Raw genomic sequence first — 8,871 nt, forward strand, 5'->3', positions numbered from 1 at the left:
GTCCAGGTGACTTCAAGTGTCTCCAGGTGCCTCCAGGTGTGTCCAGGTGTGGTGGGTCTGTCCAGCAGCATGGCGGTGTGCCTGCAGGTGGTGGGTCTGCTTCTGGGCGTGGTGTCCTGGTGCCTCCAGTCCAGCTGCACCTCGTCCCAGGTGTGGAAGGTGCGGAGTCAGGCCGAGTCGGTCAGCAGCAGCCAGTGGACGTTTGAAGGTCTGTGGATGAGCTGCGCCGCCACGTCGCTCGGCTCGGTCCAGTGCAGCCGCTTCAAGACGGTTCTGGGCCTCCCGGGTAAGAAGTCGACCGATTATGTTCCTCGAAACGTTCTTCCTGTGTTCTTTAGTCCTCTAAACGCTGTTCCACCTGCAGCTCACCTGCAGGCCTGCCGAGCCCTGATGATCATCTCGCTGCTGCTCGGTCTCGCCTCCATCGTCGTCTCCGTTCTCGGACTCAAATGCACCAAAATCGGCCGAACGTCGGATCAAGTCAAGGATCAGATCGCTCTGAGCGGAGGAGTCATGTTCATCCTGTCCGGTACGGCGCTGCAACAACTCCTCTTAAAGGGGAAGTACACGAAAAAAACAAGGAGTTCAAGGTCTTTATTTACCGTTTGTGGACAAACAGACAGTCGGGGAACATCGGAGTTCTTGTGGAGGGTTCTCTGGGAGTCGAGTAGAAACATCTCATAACACATAAAGTAGACGTTGAAGCAGCTTCACGTCTTCGTCTGGAAACAACTGAATGAAACAAACTCACCGGAACTAACAGGTTTAGTTTAAGGATTGCAGGTTTCACTGAGTTCTTTATTAACGTTCTAAGATCTCAGCGGTTCTTCAAATCAGTCATTTACAGGTGAACATGGAGGTTATTGGGTCAGACAGCAGTGAGGAACCTTTGGACCGTCTTCAAGAAATGTTTTACAGATTCTGAAGCCATCGTGGACAAGTTTGTACCATTTTTAGAACATAGAGTTGAACCATTTTTGGCCCATTTTACTTGTTGGGTGTGTCTGTGGGTGTGCATTAGAACTTTATTAGATAGAACTTTATTTACGTGTTATTTGAGGTGTTTTCTGAGTTATTTTTGACCATTTTAGACCATTTTTGTTTCCTTTTGGACACGTTCATGTCCCTCCAGACACATTTGTAGTTGGTTTGGATGAGTTTCGTAGATGATTTTGAGCCATTTTGGACTTTTTAAATCATTTTCTGTAACTTTGAGACAGTTTCATGTCGTTTTAGATGCATTTTATCACTTTAGGACACTTCCAACGACAACTGTTAACACATTCTTGATGTGTTTTTGTTGTTTTGGAGTCGTTTTTCACAGCTGATGAATCATTTTAGGCGTGTAGGTTCGTTATTTGCCTGAATGTTGTGAACTTGTGATTATTCTTCAGCTGGTGTTTGTTCAGTTTCCAGCTGACGTCCAGTTTTTCTTCTTCAGGTGTTTTTACTCTGACGGCGGTTTCCTGGTACGCTGCCCGAGTCATCCAGGACTTCTATGATCCTCTCTACGGAGGCGTCCGGTCAGTCACCTCATATATATATATGATGTTTATCTATGTATATGTTGGTGCTGCTGACGCTGAGTGTTGCTGCTGCAGGTTCGAGCTCGGTACTGGTCTGTATCTGGGCTGGGCGGCGTCCAGTCTGGCTCTACTGGGAGGATCGATGCTGTGCTGCTCCTGCAGGAGGAAAAACTCTCCACCTCCTGTCAGGTAAACATAAATAAAACCTCCTGGACCAGTAAATACATGCAGCAGAACCAGTGAACAGAGGAGCCAGTTGTTGGAGATCCATCCAGCTAATGGTGGAACATCTTCTACAGCTGATGAGACTCAAGCTGGACTAAAAAGTGTCCAAAATCATTTAAATTATCAGTAATTACTTAAAATGTTTTTAATTTCTATGGATTTCCAGTCATTTTTAACTTATTTAAAGTAATTTTGGAGACTTTTCTAGTTATTTTGGGGTCATTTTTAGACTCTAAACTGGACTAAACCTGGTCCACGATCACTCAAAAGTTGTAATTTTAAATCATTTTGAGAATATTTTCATTTAGTTTGACTTTTGGACAGTTTTCATGTTACTATCTACATGTTTTGAGTCACTTTGGTCGTTTTTCTTTCTACAGTTGGACCTAAAATGGGCCACAATAACTCTCCCTGTCCATATTTTTGAACATTTCGAATTTATTTTTGTTTTTAAAACATTTACAATAATTTTTGATTATTTTGTCAATTTGGACAAATTTTTTGTTATTTTGGAAAATGTTCACGTCACGTTTCAAACTTTTCGAGTCACTTTGAATCAATTTTGATTCATTTCGGACTTTTTTTCTGCGTCATTTTTCACAACTGTTGATTCTTGTGGAGAAAATTTTGTCATTTTGAACAAATTTTGAGTCACTTTTAGACAAACGACCGACAGCGAAAAGAAGAACATCAGTAAACAAGCACATAAATAAATATGGGGTCCAATAAATATAAAATATTTGAAAATGAGAACATAACTAATCAAAAACTAAGTAAATCTAGATGAACATACAATAACATAAAAATAAAATAAATCATTTTGAGCAGTTTTCAACATCTTTTATTCATCTGTGGACAATTTAAGTCACTTTAATGACTTCTAACTCATTTTTTTGAGGCATATTTTGAGTAATTTTCAGATGTTTAGGACACATTTGGACAAACTGACAAGACGACAGCTTGTAATATTAAATCCTCAAATAAATACTAAAATATTAAGAACTTATTTTGCACCTTTAGAGCAACTCAAGTTTTTTTTTTTTTTTTTTTACCAACAAGCTGATGATCAAAGAATTTGAGAGAAACTGGATACGAAAAACAAAAATGGTGCAAAACTCATAAAATAAAGCAGATATTTGAAGCTAAATGACTAAAATAAAACTGGATAAAACAGAAAAAAGGTACCGTGAGCAAAACCAGTGGAAAGGAATAAAAAAGTTTTTGGTTTTACTTTAAAACTTCGTCGCTGCTGTTTCATCATAAAATCTTTTTTTTTTTAGTTATAAATCCTGAAACAGCGACAGTCAGCTGCTGGTTGTTCTTCTGCCTGTCTGAGTCTTTGTTTTGTTCATCTTGTTCCCCTGCAGGCACTTCTCGTACTACTCCAGCTCCGGTCGAGGCCAGAACATCTACCGAGCGGCGTCGGACGGCGGCGGCAGCTCCAAAGCTTACGTCTGAACAAAAAGCACCTTTTTTAAAAACCTGATTTTCTGCCTGAATACAGGAGACTTCCTGTTTCTGTTCTGTTGTAAATAAAGTGTTTGTTGAATCTGAGCAGCTTCGGTCCGTCAGACTGTTTCTGTGGATCCTCGTCGGTCCATTTTATTTGATTTATTTATTATACAAAGTCTTTTTTTTTAAAACGTTGAAGTCAAGATTTAAATCTCCACGTGTTTGATTCTGTTTATTTAAAAGTTAGAAACTCTGCAGTTTGTCTTTTCTGCCACCAGGAGGCGACAAATCACCGCTGAGTTAGAAAATACCTGCTCATGAGAGACTACGACTCCCAGCATGCATTTCACCGACAGGCAGCCAATCAGAGAGCTTCACCTTCTGAAGACACTAAAGATAATAAATAAACTCAATTTACAGTTTAAATCTGATCACATCCTGATTCTGGATCAATTCAGTGATCGATCAACTCACTGGTATCAATATGGAGGCACAAAAAAATAAATCAGTAATAATTATTATTAACATTTAATACAATAAATCACAAAATGGGAAATTAATTAAAGTATTAACAGAACTGTGGAGGTTGACGTAAACATTTGGAAATCAGAAAATAATTTGAAAAAAAAAAAGTAAAAAAAACAAAAAGATAAATATATAAACGTAAAGCTGATCATAAACTAAGTAAATGGATAAATAAAATAAATAGACACATAAATTAATAAATCCACATATTTGACCAAAAAATTAACAAGTAAGGGACAAATACAGAATATTAAAGGGCAAGTGTTTTAATAAATATGGAATTAAATACATGTAGAAATAGATAAATGTATAAAATAATAAAAATAGTAAATAGGAATACATTAAGTAANAGAGAAATCCTGGAGGACAACCTGATGCAGTCTGCAGGAGAACTGAGACGTGGAGAAGACTTGGTTTCCATCAATGAGCCGAAGCAAACAGCCAAAGCTCCACAGGAATGGTTTGAAGACGACAAGGTGAAGTTCTGGAGGTCCAGTCAGAGTCCAGACCTCAAAGGGTCAAAGGTCTAAAGGTTTTATATTTTCAGTTAACTGACTTTGTAGAAATTTGTTTTCACTTTGACTTGAGAGAGTCTTTTTTTGTAAAATATTTGTCAAAAAGTCAAATTAAATTGACCCTGACTCAAAGTTAAAATCAATAAAGGGAGAATCTTCTAAGGTGAGTAGAAACCTTTTATAGCTGCTGTGTGTTTACGGTGTTATTTGGTGTTTTTGTTTATGAGGTGAAGCTTTTGGATTTGTGGCTCACAGCGACCAGCTGGAGGTGAAACTGAACATCGATACTGATGTGTGCTCAGAGTTCATCGACCCTGAAATCCAGCAGCAGCAAACCTCAGAGGATCAGAAACACCGAAACGCTTCACATCGGAGGGACGAAGCCCAGCGACGCTGCAGAGAACCAGAACCGAGAAGAACCTCAGAACCTGAGCCGACGGTAAGAACCTGGATCAGAACAGACGTCTAGTCACAGATAGAAAACTTAAATCTGAAGTCTGGTGGTTTTTAATCAACTGGTGAACGTTTCAGGTTTTCATTCGGTTTGATTTAAGTGAAGCATGTGACCCAAACAGACAACTGACGTTATATCAGAAGTTCAAACTGGTGTCATAAACAAAAGTGCTGCTCGGTCCAGGATACAAAAAAAGACAAATATTGAGGTGGCTGTATCACGATGAAATGAAAAAATTAGAGGCAATAGTTCTACGTGTTGTAAATGTAGTAGTTACATTTTGTGCAGTTTGTTTATTACTGTTGTTGTTTTTCTATTTTTCTTATACGCTGTGGAGCCACCTAGTGGTCATTCTGCACATTTACCACCTCTAAGTTTATGGGCATGGTGGTGGCAGCATCATGATGTGAAGGTGTTTCCAATCATCCTGCTTTTAAAGTGAAATATTTAAACATGTACAAACATCGTCTCCATTTTTAGAATTCATCATTTGACTTTTGAGCTGTTTCCTCAGAGGAGTTCGTTGGATCTGTTTTCTTTTAAGGGAGCTTCTGAGTCAATCTGACTGTACGAATGACTCAAGTCTTGACATGTTTCAAATGTTAGAAATCATACAAACAAATGCAATAAAAATTATTTATGTACCATTTGTTGTCCTGTAGCTTTTGCTGCAAGACACCGTTGCTGTTTTGGGTGCTTTGTGTTTAGATGGTGTTAAAGTTTCTGATGTTGTGTCTCCAGGTGTTTCCAGATATCTCCAATAACAACGATAAAAATATAGGTTATAGTTTCTCCAACCAGTAAAACACAATAGATTACGTCTGAGCAAATAAACTAAAACGTAGAGGATCCAGAATCGAACCCTGAGGAACACCACAAGAACTTACTGCTGCTGCTGATGGGCGATGATGAGACTTTAAATCAGTGTACAGCAATGTTTTGGGTCTCAGAACTGGTTGATGTTGTGTCTCCAGGTGCGTCCAGGTGACTTCAAGTGTCTCCAGGTGTCTCCAGGTGCGTCCAGGTGACTTCAAGTGTCTCCAGGTGTCTCCAGGTGCGTCCAGGTGACTTCAAGTGTCTCCAGGTGCCTCCAGGTGTGTCCAGGTGTGGTGGGTCTGTCCAGCAGCATGGCGGTGTGCCTGCAGGTGGTGGGTCTGCTTCTGGGCGTGGTGTCCTGGTGCCTCCAGTCCAGCTGCACCTCGTCCCAGGTGTGGAAGGTGCGGAGTCAGGCCGAGTCGGTCAGCAGCAGCCAGTGGACGTTTGAAGGTCTGTGGATGAGCTGCGCCGCCACGTCGCTCGGCTCGGTCCAGTGCAGCCGCTTCAAGACGGTTCTGGGCCTCCCGGGTAAGAAGTCGACCGATTATGTTCCTCGAAACGTTCTTCCTGTGTTCTTTAGTCCTCTAAACGCTGTTCCACCTGCAGCTCACCTGCAGGCCTGCCGAGCCCTGATGATCATCTCGCTGCTGCTCGGTCTCGCCTCCATCGTCGTCTCCGTTCTCGGACTCAAATGCACCAAAATCGGCCGAACGTCGGATCAAGTCAAGGATCAGATCGCTCTGAGCGGAGGAGTCATGTTCATCCTGTCCGGTACGGCGCTGCAACAACTCCTCTTAAAGGGGAAGTACACCAAAAAAACAAGGAGTTCAAGGTCTTTATTTACCGTTTGTGGACAAACAGTCAGTCGGGGAACATCGGAGTTCTTGTGGAGGGTTCTCTGGGAGTCGAGTAGAAACACCTGATAACACATAAAGTAGACGTTGAAGCAGCTTCACGTCTTCGTCTGGAAACAACTGAATGAAACAAACTCACAGGAACTAACAGGTTCAGTTTAAGGATTGCAGGTTTCACTGAGTTCTTTATTAACGTTCTAAGATCTCAGCGGTTCTTCAAATCAGTCATTTACAGGTGAACATGGAGGTTATTGGGTCAGACAGCAGTGAGGAACCTTTGGACCGTCTTCAAGAAATGTTTTACAGATTCTGAAGCCATCGTGGACAAGTTTGTACCATTTTTAGAACATAGAGTTGAACCATTTTTGGCCCATTTTACTTGTTGGGTGTGTCTGTGGGTGTGCATTAGAACTTTATTAGATAGAACTTTATTTACATGTCATCTGAAGTGTTTTCTGAGTTATTTTTGACCATTTTAGACCATTTTTGTTTCCTTTTGGACACGTTCATGTCCCTCCAGACACATTTGTAGTTGGTTTGGATGAGTTTCGTAGACGATTTTGAGCCATTTTGGACTTTTTAAATCATTTTCTGTAACTTTGAGACAGTTTCATGTCGTTTTAGATGCATTTTATCACTTTAGGACACTTCCAACGACAACTGTTAACACATTCTTGACGTGTTTTTGTTGTTTTGGAGTCGTTTTTCACAGCTGATGAATCATTTTAGGCGTGTAGGTTCGTTATTTGCCTGAATGTTGTGAACTTGTGATTATTCTTCAGCTGGTGTTTGTTCAGTTTTCAGCTGACGTCCAGTTTTTCTTCTTCAGGTGTTTTTACTCTGACGGCGGTTTCCTGGTACGCTGCCCGAGTCATCCAGGACTTCTATGATCCTCTCTACGGAGGCGTCCGGTCAGTCACCTCATATATATATATGATGTTTATCTATGTATATGTTGGTGCTGCTGACGCTGAGTGTTGCTGCTGCAGGTTCGAGCTCGGTACTGGTCTGTATCTGGGCTGGGCGGCGTCCAGTCTGGCTCTACTGGGAGGATCGATGCTGTGCTGCTCCTGCAGGAGGAAAAACTCTCCACCTCCTGTCAGGTAAACANTGAATATTATTTATAAACAAATGACTAAATTAATATGCAATAAAATGATAGTAAATAAATGGAAAATAAAAGTAAATTATTACAGAGACAAACAGAAAAAAAATCACAAAAATATAATTTAAATAGAATTTTGACACTTTTTTTTGTTTTTCTTTACTTTTATAATTAGAATTAAAAACAAACAAACAAACACTTGAGCAGCTGATTGGTTTAAACTCTACAGCAGCAGGTGTGACTCTAATTAATGACTTAATAAACGAGCTGAAGGTTCTGGAGGAATCCGATCCAGATGTTGAAACAGCTGCTTGTTTTGTTCCCGTTTCTGCTTCTCTGTGCGATAAACCAGAACCCTGAGGACGGGTCCAGAGCTGCAGGACGCCAGCGTCTGTCGTCGCCTCCTAATGAACAGAACCTCAGACGGACTCCAGAGACGCTCACGTTTCATTTAATACATGAGAACAAGTTCAGCGACTCGGCCCAGATGCTGGGAGTCAAACATGTCAGCAAAATCCAATCCAGCTTCAGCTCTGAGCTCCGTCTCCAATCAGTCAATCAGCTCGTTAATCCATCATTAATCAGCTGTGAGCCAGAAAAACAACAAACACAACAAACCAGTTTTTACTGTTTAAAGACTCAGAAAACTGTGAAAAGGAGCAAATGAAGCTCAAACTAATCGTCCAGATTAGTTCAGCTGTAAACCGTGAACATGTTTAACTGGTCCGTCATCACATCGCTACTGGTTCTGGTTCTGGTTCTGGTTCTGATCTAAACACCATGTTTCAGTGTCTGAGTCTGTGATTGAAACCACTGAGTGTGTACTACTACTCCTACTACTTGTACTCTTTCAACTACTACTATGACTACTTCAACTCCAAGTACTACAACCATTAGTGCTACCACTTCAACTACTGCAACCATGACGAGTACTACTAGTACTGCTACAACTAATACTACCATTGCTACTATAACTATTACTACTCCTTCTAATTCAACTACTACAACTGTTACAACAACAACTACTACTACCATTACTACTACATGTATTACTACTGCTCCTACCAATACAATTACTACTACAACTATGACTACTACTAGTACTATATCAAGTACTGATGCTACCATCAAAGCTAATGTTTGCCACATTACTGCTACTACTACAGCGAATACCACTACTACCACTTTACTTTCTTCTAATAGTACTTTAACTATTGCTCCTACAGCTAGTACTACTCCTACTACGACTACAACTATTACTACTACTACTGTTTGAACTACTACAACTTACTACAATTACTACTAATACAACAACTACTAACACTACTAGTACTATTTCAACTAATGCTGCTGCTGCTGTTAGTACCACTACTATCATCGCAGCTAAGGTTAGCCACAA

General features: G+C 40.6%; 2 protein-coding genes across 2 annotated transcripts; both read left to right on the forward strand.

Annotated features, from left to right (window-relative positions):
• Positions 1-24: 24 nt before the first annotated feature.
• LOC103361204 (claudin-1-like) lies at positions 25-3,290 on the forward strand. Its single transcript, XM_008287231.1, has 5 exons — positions 25-286; positions 365-529; positions 1,442-1,523; positions 1,602-1,715; positions 3,119-3,290. The coding sequence occupies exons 1-5, from the start codon at positions 70-72 to the stop codon at positions 3,207-3,209; spliced, it is 669 nt and encodes a 222-aa protein (XP_008285453.1). The 5' UTR covers positions 25-69; the 3' UTR covers positions 3,210-3,290.
• Positions 3,291-4,555: 1,265 nt separating this feature from the next.
• LOC103361214 (claudin-1-like) lies at positions 4,556-8,369 on the forward strand. The gene is made up of 6 exons (XM_008287241.1): positions 4,556-4,682; positions 5,702-6,041; positions 6,120-6,284; positions 7,197-7,278; positions 7,357-7,470; positions 8,291-8,369. The coding sequence occupies exons 2-6, from the start codon at positions 5,825-5,827 to the stop codon at positions 8,367-8,369; spliced, it is 657 nt and encodes a 218-aa protein (XP_008285463.1). The 5' UTR covers positions 4,556-4,682; positions 5,702-5,824.
• Positions 8,370-8,871: the final 502 nt, after the last annotated feature.

This window comes from Stegastes partitus, unplaced genomic scaffold (assembly GCF_000690725.1).
Source record: "Stegastes partitus isolate 25-593 unplaced genomic scaffold, Stegastes_partitus-1.0.2 Scaffold491, whole genome shotgun sequence".
Classification (NCBI taxonomy): domain Eukaryota; kingdom Metazoa; phylum Chordata; class Actinopteri; family Pomacentridae; genus Stegastes; species Stegastes partitus.